The 21,038-nt window shown below is 44.4% G+C and overlaps 1 protein-coding gene across 2 annotated transcripts in view; it reads left to right on the top strand.

The window, feature by feature from the left end:
• LOC106579751 (procollagen-lysine,2-oxoglutarate 5-dioxygenase 2) overlaps positions 1–21,038 on the top strand; it is a 129,685-nt gene that overhangs the window by 68,410 nt on the left and 40,237 nt on the right. For both annotated transcript variants that reach the window (XM_082966025.1, XM_045702853.2), the window contains exon 8: positions 7,103–7,204. In XM_082966025.1, the coding sequence (XP_082822151.1) occupies positions 7,103–7,204 (102 nt within the window). The remainder of the gene's footprint in view (positions 1–7,102; positions 7,205–21,038) is intronic.

Below are 21,038 nucleotides of genomic sequence, written 5' to 3'. Positions count from 1 at the left end.
CTCTCTCTGCAATTTAACCTCTCCCTCCCTCCAGCCATCTCTCCCTCTGTCCATCCCCCCCTCTCCCTCCCTCTGTCCATCCCCCCCTCTCCCTCCCTCCGTCCATCCCCCCTCTCCCTCCCTCCGTCCATCCCCCCCTCTCCCTCCCTCTGTCCATCCCCCCCTCTCCCTCCCTCCGTCCATCCCCCCTCTCCCTCCCTCCATCCATCCCCCCCTCTCCCTCCCTCCGTCATCCCCCCCTCTCCCTCCCTCCGTCCATCCCCCCCTCTCCCTCCCTCCGTCCATCCCCCCCTCTCCCTCCCTCCGTCCATCCCCCCTCTCCCCCTCTCCCTCCCTCTGTGCATCCCCCCCTCTCCCTCCCTCCGTCCATCCCCCCTCTCCCTCCCTCCCTCCGTCCATCCCCCCCTCTCCCTCCCTCCGTCCATCCCCCCCTTCTCCCTCCCTCCGTACCAGTACTATAACCCTCCGTACCAGTACACTATAACAAATTCAGAAATCATTCTCCTGGGAGACTCTTCTATACCTCTAGTCTTTCCTCACAGCTGAAAGTAATCATTCTCCTGGGAGACTCTTCTATACCTCTAGTCTTTCCTCACAGCTGAAAGTAATCATTCTCCTGGGAGACTCTTCTATACCTCTAGTCTTTCCTCACAGCTGAAAGTAATCATTCTCCTGGGGGACTCTTCTATACCTCTAGTCTTTCCTCACAGCTGAAAGTAATCATTCTCCTGGGGGACTCTTCTATACCTCTAGTCTTTCCTCACAGCTGAAAGTAATCATTCTCCTGGGGGACTCTTCTATACCTCTAGTCTTTCCTCACAGCTGAAAGTAATCATTCTCCTGGGGAGACTCTTCTATACCTCTAGTCTTTCCTCACAGCTGAAAGTAATCATTCTCCTGGGAGACTCTTCTATACCTCTAGTCTTTCCTCACAGCTGAAAGTAATCATTCTCCTGGGAGACTCTTCTATACCTCTAGTCTTTCCTCACAGCTGAAAGTAATCATTCTCCTGGGGGACTCTTCTATACCTCTAGTCTTTCCTCACAGCTGAAAGTAATCATTCTCCTGGGGGACTCTTCTATACCTCTAGTCTTTCCTCACAGCTGAAAGTAATCATTCTCCTGGGGGACTCTTCTATACCTCTAGTCTTTCCTCACAGCTGAAAGTAATCATTCTCCTGGGAGACTCTTCTATACCTCTAGTCTTTCCTCACAGCTGAAAGTAATCATTCTCCTGGGGGACTCTTCTATACCTCTAGTCTTTCCTCACAGCTGAAAGTAATCATTCTCCTGGGGAGACTCTTCTATACCTCTAGTCTTTCCTCACAGCTGAAAGTAATCATTCTCCTGGGGAGACTCTTCTATACCTCTAGTCTTTCCTCACAGCTGAAAGTAATCATTCTCCTGGGGAGACTCTTCTATACCTCTAGTCTTTCCTCACAGCTGAAAGTAATCATTCTCCTGGGAGACTCTTCTATACCTCTAGTCTTTCCTCACAGCTGAAAGTAATCATTCTCCTGGGGGACTCTTCTATACCTCTAGTCTTTCCTCACAGCTGAAAGTAATCATTCTCCTGGGGGACTCTTCTATACCTCTAGTCTTTCCTCACAGCTGAAAGTAATCATTCTCCTGGGGATGCACTGAGTACCAACAGAACCCTGAACATTTTCTACCCACCTATAAGACTGATAAATAGTCTGTCTGTGTAGCTATTGGTTAACTATTTACCTATAAGACTGATAAATAGTCTGTCTGTGTAGCTATTGGTTAACTATTTACCTATAAGACTGATAAATAGTCTGTCTGTGTAGCTATTGGTTAACTATTTACCTATAAGACTGATAAATAGTCTGTCTGTGTAGCTATTGGTTAACTATTTACCTATAAGACTGATAAATAGTCTGTCTGTGTAGCTATTGGTTAACTATTTACCTATAAGACTGATAAATAGTCTGTCTGTGTAGCTATTGGTTAACTATTTACCTATAAGACTGATAAATAGTCTGTCTGTGTAGCTATTGGTTAACTATTTACCTATAAGACTGATAAATAGTCTGTCTGTGTAGCTATTGGTTAACTATTTACCTATAAGACTGATAAATAGTCTGTCTGTGTAGCTATTGGTTAACTATTTACCTATAAGACTGATAAATAGTCTGTCTGTGTAGCTATTGGTTAACTATTTACCTATAAGACTGATAAATAGTCTGTCTGTGTAGCTATTGGTTAACTATTTACCTATAAGACTGATAAATAGTCTGTCTGTGTAGCTATTGGTTAACTATTTACCTATAAGACTGATAAATAGTCTGTCTGTGTAGCTATTGGTTAACTATTTACCTATAAGACTGATAAATAGTCTGTCTGTGTAGCCATTGGTTAACTATTTACCTATAAGACTGATAAATAGTCTGTCTGTGTAGCCATTGGTTAACTATTTACCTATAAGACTGATAAATAGTCTGTCTGTGTAGCTATTGGTTAACTATTTACCTATAAGACTGATAAATAGTCTGTCTGTGTAGCTATTGGTTAACTATTTACCTATAAGACTGATAAATAGTCTGTCTGTGTAGCTATTGGTTAACTATTTACCTATAAGACTGATAAATAGTCTGTCTGTGTAGCTATTGGTTAACTATTTACCTATAAGACTGATAAATAGTCTGTCTGTGTAGCTATTGGTTAACTATTTACCTATAAGACTGATAAATAGTCTGTCTGTGTAGCTATTGGTTAACTATTTACCTATAAGACTGATAAATAGTCTGTCTGTGTAGCTATTGGTTAACTATTTACCTATAAGACTGATAAATAGTCTGTCTGTGTAGCTATTGGTTAACTATTTACCTATAAGACTGATAAATAGTCTGTCTGTGTAGCTATTGGTTAAATATTTACCTATAAGACTGATAAATAGTCTGTCTGTGTAGCTATTGGTTAACTATTTACCTATAAGACTGATAAATAGTCTGTCTGTGTAGCTATTGGTTAACTATTTACCTATATGCATTGACCCTTTTTGCACTAATTCTTTAGAATTAGTCACTTTATCCTACCTATATGTAGATCTCTACCTCAATTACCTCGTTCCCCTGCACATTGACTCTGTATTGGTACGGCCTGATGAAGTGCATGCCAGCCTGGGCAGACCTGTCATCATACAGAACCTTGTAAATGTACCAGCAGTGGTTAGAGCATTGGACGTGTAACCGAAAGGTTGCAAGATCAAAAGGTTGCAAGATTGAATCACCGAGCTGACAAGGTAAAAATCTGTCGTTCTGCCCCTGAAAAAGGCACTTAACCCACTGTTCTTAGGCCGTCATTAAAAATAAGATTTTTTTTTCTTAACTGACTTGCCTAGTTAAATAAAATAAAATAAATCGCTTTTGAGAACAGTGAGTTATTAAGGTCGGGTTAATGGCCTATCTTAACAGACGGCGGGATTAACACAACAGTTTATCTGGATTCACTTGAAATAAAGTCTAGTTTTTTGTTGCATCAGAAAGACATCTGTTGTGTGGTTGTTGTCGTCAGATGAGTTAGAGAGCGGGGAGAATCCCTGGATTACAATGATTAGAAACACTCACGCTCGTACGCCCGCACACACACGCACACACACACACGCACACACACACACACACGTACACACACACACGCGCACAGTTACCCTCCAACAGTTCTAGTATGTACCATCTCCCAGAGAATCTGTTGTTGTTTAACCAAGACATGGATCCCAACACTAGTGCTGTCGTCAAAATGCTCCCACGTGTGTGTGTGTGTGTGTGTGTGTTTTGCTATGGGGATATCTATGATTGTGTGATGATGAATTGCACTCTGGGGTTCAAACTGCTGTCAGATAGACACTAGTGAGTAGGCTGAATAATACACTCCCTTTAGGAAGGGTATATTTAAGGCTATATTCCTTCTCTTCCGGCTCCTCCTCTTCTCCTCTCCTCTCCTCCTCTTCTCCTCTCCTCTCCTCCTCTTCTCTCCTCCTCTCCTTCTCTTCCCTCTCCTTCTCTCCTCCTCTCCTTCTCTTCCTTCTCTCCTCTCCTCCTCTCCTTCTCTTCTCCTCTCCTACAAATGTAATTGTAAATACAACCCATATTTATGTTTATTTATTTTCCCTTAAGTTATAGAACATGTTTAATACGCTGAAGCTAAACCTGCCTAGCTGCTAGTGATCCATCTATACAGTATGACCTGCCTAGCGGCTAGTGATCCATCTATACAGTATGACCTGCCTAGCTGCTAGTGATCCATCTATACAGTATGACCTGCCTAGCTGCTAGTGATCCATCTATACAGTATGACCTGCCTAGCTGCTAGTGATCCATCTATACAGCATGACCTGCCTAGCTGCTAGTGATCCATCTATACAGCATGACCTGCCTAGCTGCTAGTGATCTATCTATACAGTATGACCTGCCTAGTTGCTAGTGATCCATCTATACAGCATGACCTGCCTAGCTGATAGTGATCCATCTAATCAGCATGACCTGCCTAGCTGCTAGTGATCCATCTATACAGCATGACCTGCCTAGCTGCAAGTGATCCATCTATACAGCATGACCTGCCTAGCTGCAAGTGATCCATCTATACAGTATGACCTGCCTAGCTGCTAGTGATCTATACAGTATGACCTGCCTAGCTGCTAGTGATCTATCTATACAGCATGACCTCCCTAGCTGCTAGTGATCTATATAGTATGACCTGCCTAGCTGCTAGTGATATATCTATACAGCATGACCTGCCTAGCTGCTAGTGATCTATACAGCATGACCTGCCTAGCTGCTAGTGATCTATATAGTATGACCTGCCTAGTTGATAGTGATCCATCTATACAGCATGACTTGCCTAGCTGCTAGTGATCCATCTATACAGGATGACTTGCCTAGCTGCTAGTGATCCATCTATACAGCATGACCTGCCTAGCTGCTAGTGATCTATACAGTCTGACCTGCCTAGCTGCTAGTGATCCATCTATATAGCATGACCTGCCTAGTTGCTAGTGATCCATCTATACAGTATGACCTGCCTAGCTGCTAGTGATCCATCTATACAGTATGACCTGCCTAGTTGCTAGTGATCCATCTATACAGTATGACCTGCCTAGCTGCTAGTGATCCATCTATACAGCATGACCTGCCTAGCTGCAAGTGATCCATCTATACAGCATGACCTGCCTAGCTGCAAGTGATCCATCTATACAGTATGACCTGCCTAGCTGCTAGTGAGCTATACAGTATGACCTGCCTAGCTGCTAGTGATCTATCTATACAGCATGACCTGCCTAGCTGCTAGTGATCTATACAGCATGACCTGCCTAGCTGCTAGTGATCTATATAGTATGACCTGCCTAGTTGATAGTGATCCATCTATACAGCATGACTTGCCTAGCTGCTAGTGATCCATCTATACAGGATGACTTGCCTAGCTGCTAGTGATCCATCTATACAGCATGACCTGCCTAGCTGCTAGTGATCTATACAGTCTGACCTGCCTAGCTGCTAGTGATCCATCTATATAGCATGACCTGCCTAGTTGCTAGTGATCCATCTATACAGTATGACCTGCCTAGCTGCTAGTGATCCATCTATACAGTATGACCTGCCTAGTTGCTAGTGATCCATCTATACAGTATGACCTGCCTAGCTGCTAGTGATCCATCTATACAGTATGACCTGCCTAGTTGCTAGTGATCCATCTATACAGTATGACCTGCCTAGCTGCTAGTGATCCCTCTATACAGTATGACCTGCCTAGCTGCTAGTGATCCATCTATACAGTATGACCTGCCTAGCTGCTAGTGATCCATCTATACAGTATGACCTGCCTAGCTGCTAGTGATCTATACAGTATGACCTGCCTAGCTGCTAGTGATCCATCTATACAGCATGACCTGCCTAGCTGCTAGTGATCTATACAGTATGACCTGCCTAGTTGCTAGTGATCCAGCTATACAGTATGACCTGCCTAGCTGCTAATGATCCATCTAAACAGCATGACCTGCCTAGCTGCTAGTGATCTATACAGTATGACCTGCCTAGCTGCTAGTGATCCATCTATACAGTATGACCTGCCTAGCTGCTAGTGATCCATCTATACAGCATGACCTGCCGAGCTGCTAGTGATCCATCTATACAGTATGACCTGCCTAGCTGCTAGTGATCCATCTATACAGTATGACCTGCCTAGCTGCTAGTGATCCATCTATACAGTATGACCTGCCTAGCTGCTAGTGATCTATACAGCATGACCTGCCTAGCTGCTAGTGATCTATACAGTATGACCTGCCTCGCTGCTAGTGATCCATCTATACAGTATGACCTGCCTAGCTGCTAGTGATCCATCTATACAGTATGACCTGCCTAGCTGCTAGTGATCCCTCTATACAGTATGACCTGCCTAGCTGCTAGTGATCCATCTATACAGCATGACCTGCCTAGCTGCTAGTGATCTATATAGTATGACCTGCCTAGCTGCTAGTGATCTATACAGTATGACCTGCCTAGCTGCTAGTGATCCATCTATACAGTATGACCTGCCTAGCTGCTAGTGATCCATCTATACAGCATGACCTGCCTAGCTGCTAGTGATCTATACAGTATGACCTGCCTAGCTGCTAGTGATCCATCTATACAGCATGACCTGCCTAGTTGCTAGTGATCCATCTATACAGCATGACCTGCCTAGCTGCTAGTGATCCATCTATACAGCATGACCTGCCTAGCTGCTAGTGATCCATCTATACAGCATGACCTGCCTAGTTGCTAGTGATTGACTTCAGAAGGGAGAATAATTACCTATTCTTCTCCTGTGACCGGTCTGTGACCTTTCAGTCCAGACTGACATTCCTGGTGCTCTGCTCAGAAGTAGTGCACTATGTAAGGAATAGAGTGCTATTTTGGATGCAGCCTATTGAACATACTAAAACAGTAAATCACTAGTAAACACAGACTACCACCAAAACACCAATGTGAAATATACTGTTCTATTAATACTATATGAAACTTTGTTGCAAAGGACAAATCAACATAGTATGACAATGGGGTTTGTTGATGATTCATGATCCGATCTATTTGTTAATTTTTTTTCAGATGTATTTGAACTATCTAGGAAACTACATCCCCAACTCGTGGAACTATGAGAGCGGCTGTGGCGTCTGTGACCACAACATGGTGGATTTGTCTCAGCTCAAAGTGAGTGAACCACACAAATCCAAATCTTCTCGTCTTCCCTCTCCTCCTTTCCTCCTTTTCTCTTCCTTCTCCTCCTCTCCTCTTCCCTCTCCTCCTCTTCCCTTTCCTCCTCCTCTTCCCTTTCCTCCTCACCTCCTCTTCCCTCTTCCCTCTCCTCCTCTTCCTTCTCCTCCTCTTCTCCTTTTCTCCTTTCCTCCTCTCCTCCTCTTCTCCTTTCCTCCTCTCCTCCTCTCCTTTCCTCCTCTCCTCCTCTCCTCTCCTCTCCTCCTCTTCCTTCTCTCCTCTCCTCCTCTCCTCTTCCCTCTCCTCCTCTTCCTTCTCCTCCTCTTCTCCTTTCCTCCTCTCCTCCTCTCCTTTCCTCCTCTCCTCCTCTCCTTTCCTCCTCTCCTCCTCTCCTCTTCCCTCTCCTCCTCTTCCTTCTTCTCCTTTCCTCCTCTCCTTCTCTTCTTCTCTCCTCTTCTCCTCTCCTTCTCTTCTCCTCTCCTACAAATATCACTGTAAATACAACCCATATTTATGTGTATTTATTTTCCCTTTTGTACTTTAGCTATTTGCACACTGTATATGAACATAATATGACATTTGTAAGGTCTTTAATATTTAGGAACTTCTGTGAGTGTAATGTTTACTGTACATTTTGGTTTATTTCAATTTTGTTTATGATCTATTTCACTTGCTTTGGCAATGTTAACATATGTATCCCATGCCAATAAAGCCCTTAAATTGAATTGAATTGATATAAAGAGAGTGAGAGAGAGAGAGATGCATGCATGCATGCATGCATGCATGCATGCATACATACATACATATAGAGACCTAGAGGGAAAGAGAGAGAGAGAGAGATTGATTGAGTGGTGTGATAAGCCAGATATCACATGCTTCTCTCTTTATCTATCTATCAATCAAATGTATTGATAAAGCCCTTGTATTTATAAAGCAATGCAGATGTAGAAGCATGGTGGCTAGGAAAAACTCCCTAGAAAAGGCAGGAACCTAGGAAGAAACCTAGAGAGGAACCAGGCTCTGAGGGGTGGCCAGTCCTCTTCTGGCTGTGCCAGGTGGAGATTATAACAGAACATGGCCATTAAGGCTAGATTGTTCTTCAAGATGTTCAAACGTTCATAGATGACCGGCAGGGTCAAATAATAATCACAGTGGTTGTAGAGGGTGCAACAGGTCAGCACCTCAGGAGTAAATGCCAGTTGGCTTTTCATAGCCGATCATTCAGAGGTCGAGACAGCAGGTCCGGGACAAGGTAGCACGTTTAGTGAACAGGTCAGGGTTCCATAGCCGCAGGCAGAACAGTTGAAACTGTAGCAGCTAGCATGACCAGGTGGACTGTGGACGGACAGGAAAGAAAGAGAGATCCTCAGCTCTGTCATCTAAACATTTTCTACTACTTGTGTAACAGTTTTCCTTCTGTCCCTCTCCTCCCCACCTACCTGGGCTCAAACCAGGGACCCTTTGCACACATTTACAACAGTCACCCTCAAAACATCGTTACCTCTCGCTCCACAAAAGCCACGGCCCTTGCAGAGCATGGGGAACAACTACTTCAAGGTCTCAGAGCGAGTGACGTCACCCGATTGAAACGCTATTAGCGCGCACCACCGCTAACTAACTAGCCATTTCACATCGGTTACACCACCGCTAACTAGCTAGCCGTTTCACATCGGTTACACCACCGCTAACTAGCTAGCCGTTTCACACCGGTTACACCACCGCTAACTAGCTAGCCGTTTCACACCGGTTACACCACCGCTAACTAGCTAGCCATTTCACACCGGTTACACCACCGCTAACTAGCTAGCCATTTCACACCGGTTACACCACCGCTAACTAGCTAGCCATTTCACATCGGTTACACCACCGCTAACTAGCTAGCCATTTCAAATCAAATTTCAAATCAAATTTATTTTTATATAGCCCTTCGTACATCAGCTGATATTCTCAAAGTGCTGTACAGAAACCCAGCCTAAAACCCCAAACAGCAAGCAAAGCATGTGAAAGAAGCACGGTGGCTAGGAAAAACTCCCTAGGAAAAACTCCCTAGAAAGGCCAAAAACCTAGGAAGAAACCTAGAGAGGAACCAGGCTATGAGGGGTGGCCAGTCCTCTTCTGGCTGTGCAGGGTGGATATTATAACAGAACATGGTCAAAATGTTAAAATGTTAAAATGTTCATAAATGACCAGCATGGTCAAATAATAATAATCATAGTAGTTGTCGAGGGTGCAACAAGCACGTCCGGTGAACAGGTCAGGGTTCCATAGCCGCAGGCAGAACAGTTGAAACTGGAGCAGCAGCACGGCCAGGTGGACTGGGGACAGCAAGGAGTCATCATACCAGGTAGTCCTGAGGCATGGTCCTAGGGCTCAGGTCCTCCGAGAGAAAGACAGAAAGAGAGAAAGAGAGAATTAGAGAGAGCATATTTAAATACACACAGGACACCGGATAAGACAAGAGAAATACTCCAGATGTAACAGACTGACCCTAGCCCCCCGACACATAAACTACTGCAGCATAAATACTGGAGGCTGAGACAGGAGGGATCAGAAGACACTGTGGCCCCATCCGATGATACCCCCGGACAGGGCCAAACAGGCAGGATATAACCCCACCCACTTTGCCAAAGCACAGCCCCCACACCACTAGAGGGATGTCTCCAACCACCAACTTACCGTCCTAAGACAAGGCCGAGTATAGCCCACAACGATCTCCGCCATGGCACAACCCAAGGGGGGGGGGGGGGGGAGGCGCCAACCCAGACAGGAAGACCACGTCAGTGACTCAACCCACTCAAGTGACGCACCCCTCCCATGGACGGCATGGAAGAACACCAGTAGGCCAGTGACTCAGCCTCTGTAAAAGGGTTAGAGGCAGAGAATCCCAGTGGAAAGAGGGGAACCGGCAAGGCAGAGACAGCAAGGGCGGTTCGTTGCTCCAGCCTTTCCGTTCACCTTCACACTCCTGGGCCAGACTATACTTAATCATAGGACCTACTGAAGAGATAAGTCTTCAGTAAAGACTTAAAGGTTGAGACTGAGTCTGCGTCTCTCACATTGGTAGGCAGACCATTCCATAAAAATGGAGCTCTATAGGAGAAAGCCCTACCTCCAGCCGTTTGCTTAGAAATTCTAGGGACAATTAGGAGGCCTGCGTCTTGTGACCGTAGCGTACGTGTAGGTATGTACGGCAGGACCAAATTGGAAAGATAGGTAGGAGCAAGCCCATGTAATGCTTTGTAGGTTAGCAGTAAAACCTTGAAATCAGCCCTTGCCTTAACAGGAAGCCAGTGTAGGGAGGCTAACACTGGAGTAATATGATCAAATTTTTTGGTTCTAGTCAGGATTCTAGCAGCCGTATTTAGCACTAACTGAAGTTTATTTAGTGCTTTATCCGGGTAGCCGGAAAGTAGAGCATTGCAGTAGTCCAGCCTAGAAGTAACAAAAGCATGGATTAATTTTTCTGCGTCATTTTTGGACAGAAAATTTCTGATTTTTGCAATGTTACGTAGATGGAAAAAAGCTGTCCTTGAAACAGTCTTGATATGTTCTTCAAAAGAGAGATCAGGGTCCAGAGTAACGCCGAGGTCCTTCACAGTTTTATTTGAGACGACTGTACAACCATCCAGATTAATTGTCAGATTCAACAGAAGATCTCTTTGTTTCTTGGGACCTAGAACAAGCATCTCTGTTTTGTCCGAGTTTAAAAGTAGAAAATTTGCAGCCATCCACTTCTTTATGTCTGAAACACAGGCTTCTAGCGAGGGCAATTTTGGGGCTTCACCATGTTTCATTGAAATGTACAGCTGTGTGTCGTCTGCATAGCAGTGAAATTTAACATTATGTTTTCGAATGACATCCCCAAGAGGTAAAATATATAGTGAAAACAATAGTGGTCCTAAAACGGAACCTTGAGGAACACCGAAATTTACAATTGATTTGTCAGAGGACAAACCATTCACAGAGACAAACTGATATCTTTCCGACAGATAAGATCTAAACCAGGCCAGAACTTGTCCATGTAGACCAATTTGGGTTTCCAATCTCTCCAAAAGAATGTGGTGATCGATGGTATCAAAAGCGGCACTAAGATCTAGGAGCACGAGGACAGATGCAGAGCCTCGGTCTGACGTCATTAAAAGGTCATTTACCACCTTCACAAGTGCAGTCTCAGTGCTATGATGGGGTCTAAAACCAGACTGAAGCGTTTCGTATACATTGTTTGTCTTCAGGAAGGCAGTCAGTTGCTGTGCAACAGCTTTTTCAAAAATTTTGGAGAGGAATGGAAGATTCGATATAGGCCGATAGTTTTTTATAATTTCTGGATCAAGATTCGGCTTTTTCAAGAGAGGCTTTATTACTGCCACTTTTAGTGAGCTTGGTACACATCCGGTGGATAGAGAGCCGTTTATTATGTTCAACATAGGAGGGCCAAGCACAGGAAGCAGCTCTTTCAGTAGTTTAGTTGGAATAGGGTCCAGTATGCAGCTTGAGGGTTTGGAGGCCATGATTATTTTCATCATTGCGTCAAGAGATATAGTACTAAAACACTTTAGTATCTCCCTTGATCCTAGGTCCTGGCAGAGTTGTGCAGACTCAGGACAATGGAGCTTTGGAGGAATACCCAGATTTAAAGAGGAGTCTGTAATTTGCTTTCTAATGATCATGATCTTTTCCTCAAAGAAGTTCATAAATTTATTACTGCTGAAGTGAAAGCCATCCTCCATTTGCGAAGGCTGCTTTTTAGTTAGCTTTGCGACAGTATCAAAAAGAAATTTCGGATTGTTCTTATTTTCCTCAATTAAGTTGGAAAAATAGGATGATCGAGCAGCAGTAAGGGCTCTTCGATACTGCACGGTACTGTCTTTCCAAGCTAGTCGGAAGACTTCCAGTTTGGTGTGGCGCCATTTCCGTTCCAATTTTCTGGAAGCTTGCTTCAGAGCTCGTGTATTTTCTGTATACCAGGGAGCTAGTTTCTTATGACAGATGTTTTTAGTTTTTAGGGGTGCAACTGCATCTAGGGTATTGCGCAAGGTTAAATTGAGTTCCTCGGTTAGGTGGTTAACTGATTTTTGTCCTCTGACGTCCTTGGGTAGGCAGAGGCAGTCTGGAAGGGCATCAAGGAATCTTTGGGTTGTCTAAGAATTTATAGCACGACTTTTAATGCTCCTTGGTTGAGGTCTGAGCAGATTATTTGTTGCAATTGCAAACGTAATAAAATGGTGGTCCGATAGTCCAGGATTATGAGGAAAAACATTTAGATCCACAACATTTATTCCATGGGACAAAACTAGGTCCAGAGTATGACTGTGGCAGTGAGTAGGTCCAGAGACATGTTGGACAAAACCCACTGAGTCGATGATGGCTCCGAAAGCCTTTTGGAGTGGGTCTGTGGACTTTTCCATGTGAATGTTAAAGTCACCAAAAATTAGAATATTATCTGCTATGACTACAAGATCCGATAGGAATTCAGGGAACTCAGTGAGGAACACTGCATATGGCCCAGGAGGCCTATAAACAGTAGCTATAAAAAGTGAGTGAGTAGGCTGCATAGATTTCATGACTAGAAGCTCAAAAGACGAAAACGTCATTGTTGTTTTTTTTTTTGTAAATTGAAATTTGCTATCGTAAATGTTAGCAACACCTCCGCCTTTGCCGGATGCACGGGGGGTATGGTCACTAATGTAACCTGGGGGTGAGGCCTCATTTAACACAGTAAATTCATCAGGCTTAAGCCATGTTTCAGTCAGGCCAATCACATCAAGATTATTATCAGTGATTAGTTCATTGACTATAACTGCCTTGGAAGTGAGGGATCTAACATTAAGTAACCCAATTTTGAGATGTGAGGTATCACAATCTCTTTCAATAATGGCAGGAATGGAGGAGGTCTTTATACTAGTGAGATTGCTAAAGCGAACACCGCCATTTTTAATTTTGCCCAACCTAGATCGAGGCACAGACACGGTCTCAATGGGGAAAGCTGAGCTGACTACGCTGACTGTGCTAGTGGCAGACTCCACTAAGCTGGCAGGCTGGCTAACAGCCTGCTGCCTGGCCTGCACCCTATTTCATTGTGGAGCTAGAGGAGTTAGAGCCCTGTCTATGTTCGTAGATAAGATGAGAGCACCCCTCCAGCTAGGATGGAGTCCGTCACTCCTCAACAGGCCAGGCTTGGTCCTGTTTGTGGGTGAGTCCCAGAAAGAGGGCCAATTATCTACAAATTCTATCTTTTGGGAGGGGCAGAAAACAGTTTTCAACCAGCGATTGAGTTGTGAGACTCTGCTGTAGAGCTCATCACTCCCCCTAACTGGGAGGGGGCCAGAGACAATTAATCGATGCCGACACATCTTTCTAGCTGATTTACACGCTGAAGCTATGTTGCGCTTGGTGACCTCTGACTGTTTCATCCTAACATCGTTGGTGCCGACGTGGATAACAATATCTCTATACTCTCTACACTCGCCAGTTTTAGCTTTAGCCAGCACCGTCTTTAGATTAGCCTTAACGTCGGTAGCCCTGCCCCCTGGTAAACAGTGTATGATCGCTGGATGATTAGTTTTAAGTCTAATACTGCGGGTAATGGAGTCGCCAATGACTAGGGTTTTCAATTTGTCAGAGCTAATGGTGGGAGCCGTCGGCGTCTCAGACCCCACAACGGGAGGAGCAGAGACCAGAGAAGTCTCGGCCTCCGACTCCGACTCGCTTAATGGGGAGAACCGGTTGAAAGTTTCTGTCGGCTGAATAAGCGACACCGGTTGAGCATTCCTACAGCGTTTCCCTCCAGAAGCCATGAGAAAGATGTCCGGCTGCGGGGACCGTGCGAGGGGGTTTATACTAACGTTACTATCTGTACTTACTGGTGGCACAGACGCTGTTTCATCCTTTCCTACACTGAAATTACCCTTGCCTAACGATCGCGTCTGAAGCTGGGCTTGCAGCACAGCTATCCTTGCCGTAAGGCGATCGTTCTCCTGTATATTATAAGTACAACGACTGCAATTAGAAGGCATCATGTTAATGTTACTTAGCTTCGGCTGTTTGAAGTCCTGACGAACCATGTCCAGATAAAACCTCCGGGGTGAAAAAGTTGAATGAAAAAAGTTGAGTGAGGGAAAAAGTACAAATATACAGTAATGAAAAAGTAAAAAACCGTCAGGTATCAAAGTAAGATCGGCAACAAAAACGCACAGCAGCGTAAACAAGTCTGCAAGTTGTGACCGGAAACATTTCACACCGGTTACACCACCGCTAACTAGCTAGCCATTTCACACCGGTTACACCACCGCTAACTAGCTAGCCGTTTCACACCGGTTATACTGGAGCTCCTGTTTCTCTTATATAATAATATTATCTCAACTGTATTGTGAAGCTCCTGCACCTAAATATAAAAACAGTACCAGCACCTAAAATGAGTAGCGGAATCTATTTCAGTCCAAGTCAAGCACTGATAACAAGTAATAAGGTAGGTATATTTTAGGATGTTTCCACTGGATCACATGTTTCCCTTTCACGCTGAGTGGTTGTCGAAAGGGAGAGAGCTGGAAAGAGGTTTCAAATACATCGAGGAACTATGGTAATTCTCAATGGATGTAAAAACAGACTTTGTTTGCTTGCTGTTTTGAGGTGAAGAAAACATTTACTTTGAGAAGTTCCACAGGTCGTTAGTGGTGGGGCGTTAAGCCAATCAGAAATACCATCAGATCCCCACATTTATATGCCCTACGTTTACGTGCAGTGAGAATTGTTTCCGGGTGGGTAACCACGGTAACTTAGCCCGGTGGATACAACGCCCGCTGAGCAGGACCATTAAATACAGGGCTGGTTTGACAGTGACACCCATTTAAGTGAAGCTCAATGAAAAACCCCAAAAACCCATGTCCTGCACCACTGCAGCTCTCTGCTTCCTCTGTCTAGAGTGGCTCTCAGACACTTCTGCTATTTTAATAAGGGTCTGTAGGGACACAGGGGAAGCACCAACGGTCATTGTTGGGCTGGGAGGGTTACACACAGAGATACACACAGACAGAGAGACACACAGACAGAGAGACACACAGACAGAGAGACACACAGACAGAGATACACACAGACAGAGATACACGCAGACACACAAACAGAGATACACACAGACAGAGATACACACAGACAGAGATACACACAGACAGAGATACACACAGACAGAGATACACACAGACAGAGATACACACAGACACACAAACAGAGATACACACAGACAGAGATACACACACACAGACAGAGAAACACACACACAGACAGAGAAACACACACACAGACAGAGTGATACACACAGACAGAGATACACACAGACAGAGAGAGACACACAGACACACAGAGAGAGAGACACAGATTTTTTTTTTTTTATGTTCTCTACCTGAGTGGGTGATCTTCCTGTCTGTTTCTGCACCCCTCGGGCTTGTGCGGTGGAGGAGATCTTGGTAGGCTATACTCAGTGTCTCCCGACACCTCCCCTTCTCAGCCTCCAGTATCTATTCTGTAATATCTCTCTCACTCTCACTCTCGCTCTCTCGCTCTCTCTGTCTCTCTGTCTCTCTGTCTCTCTGTCTCTCTGTCTCTGTCTCTCTCTCTCTCTCTCAGGGCTTGAGCCCTAGGACCATGTCTCAGGACTACCTGGCCGTCCTCTCCTGATGTAAAGCACTGCTTCTTGTCCGTTGCGCAAATAGCCTACCACCGTGTCTGTCCTGAGCTCACTGGCGCAGGAAACTCTGAGGGCTCAGAATATTTTATACAATGTTGCAGGTTCACTAGTGTGCCAGACCCAAGTTAATATTTCATACAATGTTTCTAGTTCCTTGCAGACAGACCATGTGCAACCAATGTGATTCATATTTATTTTCATCAGGATATTTATTTTCATCAGGATATTTTATACCTGCAGGCTGCGATGTTTTTATTTGTTGGCTTTATGTTGTCTATTTTTACATAGTTGCAAATGGCAATAGAAGTTACTTTTAGATTTGTATAATTTTCATTTAGATTTGGATAGAATTTTGATTTTATTTAACCTTTATTTAACTAGGGCAAGTCAGTTAAGAACAAATTCTTATTTACAATGACGGCCTACACCGGCCAAACCCAGATGACGCTGGGCCAATTGTGCGCCGGCCTATGGGACTCCCAATCACGGCTGGTTGTGATACAGCCCGGAATCGAACAAGGGTCTGTAGTGACGCCTCTAGCACTGAGATGCAGTGCCACTTGGGAGCCCCGATATATATGAAGACGTTATTATACATTAAATGAAACAGTTCCATGAAAAATGTGCATATGAAAACCATAACTGGCACGCAGATCGATAGAAATTGTAAGATAGTTTGGCATTTCACATGAGAAAGGTTTCTGACTCACGTGTAGCCTTTTACCTGCACATCTTGTCATGATGTGTGTTTTGTCCTATTTAAATATATATATATATATATATATATATATATATATATATATATATATATATATAATTATTATTATTATTATTTTTTTTTTTTTTAATCCCAGCCCCTGTTCCCGCCGGAGGCCTTTTGCCTTTTGGTAGGCCGTCATTGTAAATAAGAATTTGTTCTTCACTGACTTGCATAGTTAACTAAAGGTTAAATATTAAAATATAAATGTAAAAAATGTACTGGCAACTTCAGGAGAGTAATGGCAGAATCTGCGAAAGCCAGCAGGAGAATGGTTGAGTCAGGTGAAGTTTTTTTTCTTCTGGTTATCTAGATCTCTGGTGCCCTCTTGAGGGATTTGTCTTATTTCATCAAACTATAAGCTTAAAGCATCAGACAAGCTCAATGCATATAGTTGATTTTATTAAAACACATAGGGTATATATACACTGCTCAAAAAAATAAAGGGAACACTTAAACAACACAATGTAACTCCAAGTCAATCACACTTCTGTGAAATCAAACTGTCCATTTAGGAAGCAACACTGATTGACAATAAATTTCACATGCTGTTGTGCAAATGGAATAGACAACAGGTGGAAATTATAGGCAATTAGCAAGACACCCCCAATAAAGGAGTGGTTATGCAGGTGGTGACCACAGACCACTTCTCAGTTCCTATGCTTCCTGGCTGATGTTTTGGTCACTTTTGAATGCTGGCGGTGCTTACACTCTAGTGGTAGCATGAGACGGAGTCTACAACCCACACAAGTGGCTCAGGTAGTGCAGCTCATCCAGGATGGCACATCAATGCGAGCTGTGGCAAGAAGGTTTGCTGTGTCTGTCTGCGTAGTGTCCCGAGCATGGAGGCACTACCAGGAGACAGGCCAGTACATCAGGAGACGTGGAGGAGGCCGTAGGAGGGCAACAACCCAGCAGCAGGACCACTACCTCCGCCTTTGTGCAAGGAGGAGCAGGACAAGCACTGCCAGAGCCCTGCAAAATGACCTCCAGCAGGCCACAAATGTGCATGTGTCTGCTCAAAACGGTCAGAAACAGACTCCATGAGGGTGGTATGAGGGCCCGACGTCCACAGGTGGGGGTTGTGCTTACAGCCCAACACCGTGCAGGACGTTTGGCATTTGCCAGAGAACACCAAGATTGGCAAATTCGCCACTGGCGCCCTGTGCTCTTTACAGATGAAAGCAGGTTCACACTGAGCACGTGACAGACGTGACAGAGTCTGGAGATGCCGTGGAGAACGTTCTGCTGCCTGCAACATCCTCCAGCATGACCGGTTTGGCGGTGGGTCAGTCATGGTGTGGGGTGGCATTTCTTTGGGGGGCCACACAGCCCTCCATGTGCTCGCCAGAGGTAGCCTGACTGCCATTAGGTACCGAGATGAGATCCTCAGACCCCTTCTGAGACCATATGCTGGTGCGGTTGGCCCTGGGTTCCTCCTAATGCAAGACAATGCTAGACCTCATGTGGCTGGAGTGTGTCAGCAGATCCTGCAAGAGGAAGGCATTGATGCTATGGACTGGCCCGCCCGTTCCCCAGACCTGAATCCAATTGAGCACATCTGGGACATCATGTCTCGCTCCATCCACCAACGCCACGTTGCACCACAGACTGTCCAGGAGTTGGCGGATGCTTTAGTCCAGGTCTGGGAGGAGATCCCTCAGGAGACCATCCGCCACCTCATCAGGAGCATGCCCTGGCGTTGTAGGGAGGTCATACAGGCACGTGGAGGCCACACACACTACTGAGCCTCATTTTGACTTGTTTTAAGGACATTACATCAAAGTTGATTCAGCCTGTAGTGTGGTTTTCCACTTTAATTTTGAGTGTGACGCCAAATCCAGACCTCCATGGGTTGATAAATTGGATTTCCATTGATTATTTTTGTGTGATTTTGTTGTCAGCACATTCAACTATGTAAAGAAAAAAGTATTTAATGAGATTATTTATTTCATTCAGATCTAGGATGTGTTGTTTAAGTGTTCCCTTTATTTTTTTGAGCAGTATATATATATATATATGGAAAAATACACATCCAAACATTTTATTTTTTAACTGTCGGGGACAACCCCAGTCTCTATAGACATATCAGTGGAAGGAGTAAGAACTGTCTCTGTAGACATATCAGTGGAAGGAGTAAGAACTGTCTCTGTAGACATATCAGAGGAAGGAGTGACCCCAGTCTCTGTAGACATATCAGTGGAAGGAGTGACCCCAGTCTCTATAGACATATCAGTGGAAGGAGTGACCCCAGTCTCTATAGACATATCAGTGGAAGGAGTAACCCCAGTCTCTATAGACATATCAGTGGAAGGAGTAAGAACTGTCTCTATAGACATATCAGTGGAAGGAGTAAGAACTGTCTCTGTAGACATATCAGTGGAAGGAGTAAGAACTGTCTCTATAGACATATCAGTGGAAGGAGTAAGAACTGTCTCTGTAGACATATCAGTGGAAGGAGTAAGAACTGTCTCTGTAGACATATCAGTGGAAGGAGTAACCCCAGTCTCTATAGACATATCAGTGGAAGGAGTAACCCCAGTCTCTATAGACATATCAGTGGAAGGAGTAACCCCAGTCTCTATAGACATATCAGTGGAAGGAGTAAGAACTGTCTCTATAGACATATCAGTGGAAGGAGTAAGAACTGTCTCTGTAGACATATCAGTGGAAGGAGTAAGAACTGTCTCTGTAGACATATCAGTGGAAGGAGTAACCCCAGTCTCTATAGACATATCAGTGGAAGGAGTGACCCCAGTCTCTATAGACATATCAGTGGAAGGAGTAACCCCAGTCTCTATAGACATATCAGTGGAAGGAGTAAGAACTGTCTCTATAGACATATCAGTGGAAGGAGTGACCCCAGTCTCTGTAGACATATCAGTGGAAGGAGTAAGAACTGTCTCTGTAGACATATCAGTGGAAGGAGTAAGAACTGTCTCTGTAGACATATCAGTGGAAGGAGTAACCCCAGTCTCTGTAGACATATCAGTGGAAGGAGTAAGAACTGTCTCTATAGACATATCAGTGGAAGGAGTAAGAACTGTCTCTGTAGACATATCAGTGGAAGGAGTAACCCCAGTCTCTGTAGACATATCAGTGGAAGGAGTAAGAACTGTCTCTGTAGACATATCAGTGGAAGGAGTAAGAACTGTCTCTGTAGACATATCAGTGGAAGGAGTAAGAACTGTCTCTATAGACATATCAGTGGAAGGAGTAACCCCAGTCTCTATAGACATATCAGTGGAAGGAGTAAGAACTGTCTCTATAGACATATCAGTGGAAGGAGTGACCCCAGTCTCTGTAGACATATCAGTGGAAGGAGTAAGAACTGTCTCTGTAGACATATCAGTGGAAGGAGTAACCCCAGTCTCTGTAGACATATCAGTGGAAGGAGTAAGAACTGTCTCTGTAGACATATCAGTGGAAGGAGTAACCCCAGTCTCTGTAGACATATCAGTGGAAGGAGTAAGAACTGTCTCTATAGACATATCAGTGGAAGGAGTAAGAACTGTCTCTGTAGACATATCAGTGGAAGGAGTAAGAACTGTCTCTGTAGACATATCAGTGGAAGGAGTAAGAACTGTCTCTGTAGACATATCAGTGGAAGGAGTAAGAACTGTCTCTGTAGACATATCAGTGGAAGGAGTAAGAACTGTCTCTATAGACATATCAGTGGAAGGAGTAACCCCAGTCTCTATAGACATATCAGTGGAAGGAGTAACCCCAGTCTCTATAGACATATCAGTGGAAGGAGTAAGAACTGTCTCTGTAGACATATCAGTGGAAGGAGTAAGAACTGTCTCTATAGACATATCAGTGGAAGGAGTAAGAACTGTCTCTATAGACATATCAGTGGAAGGAGTAAGAACTGTCTCTATAGACATATCAGTGGAAGGAGTAACCCCAGTCTCTATAGACATATCAGTGGAAGGAGTAACCCCAGTCTCTATAGACATATCAGTGGAAGGAGTAAGAACTGTCTCTGTAGACATATCAGTGGAAGGAGTAAGAACTGTCTCTGTAGACATATCAGTGGAAGGAGTAAGAACTGTCTCTGTAGACATATCAGTGGAAGGAGTAAGAACTGTCTCTGTAGACATATCAGTGGAAGGAGTAAGAACTGTCTCTGTAGACATATCAGTGGAAGGAGTGACCCCAGTCTCTATAGACATATCAGTGGAAGGAGTAACCCCAGTCTCTATAGACATATCAGTGGAAGGAGTAAGAACTGTCTCTATAGACATATCAGTGGAAGGAGTAACCCCAGTCTCTATAGACATATCAGTGGAAGGAGTAACCCCAGTCTCTATAGACATATCAGTGGAAGGAGTAACCCCAGTCTCTATAGACATATCAGTGGAAGGAGTGACCCCAGTCTCTATAGACATATCAGT

This window comes from Salmo salar, chromosome 19 (assembly GCF_965601325.2).
Source record: "Salmo salar chromosome 19, fSalSal1, whole genome shotgun sequence".
Taxonomy (NCBI): Eukaryota; Metazoa; Chordata; class Actinopteri; order Salmoniformes; family Salmonidae; genus Salmo; species Salmo salar.
The sequence above is the reverse complement of the archived record's forward strand: the minus strand, read 5'-3'. Positions and strand labels throughout refer to the sequence as shown.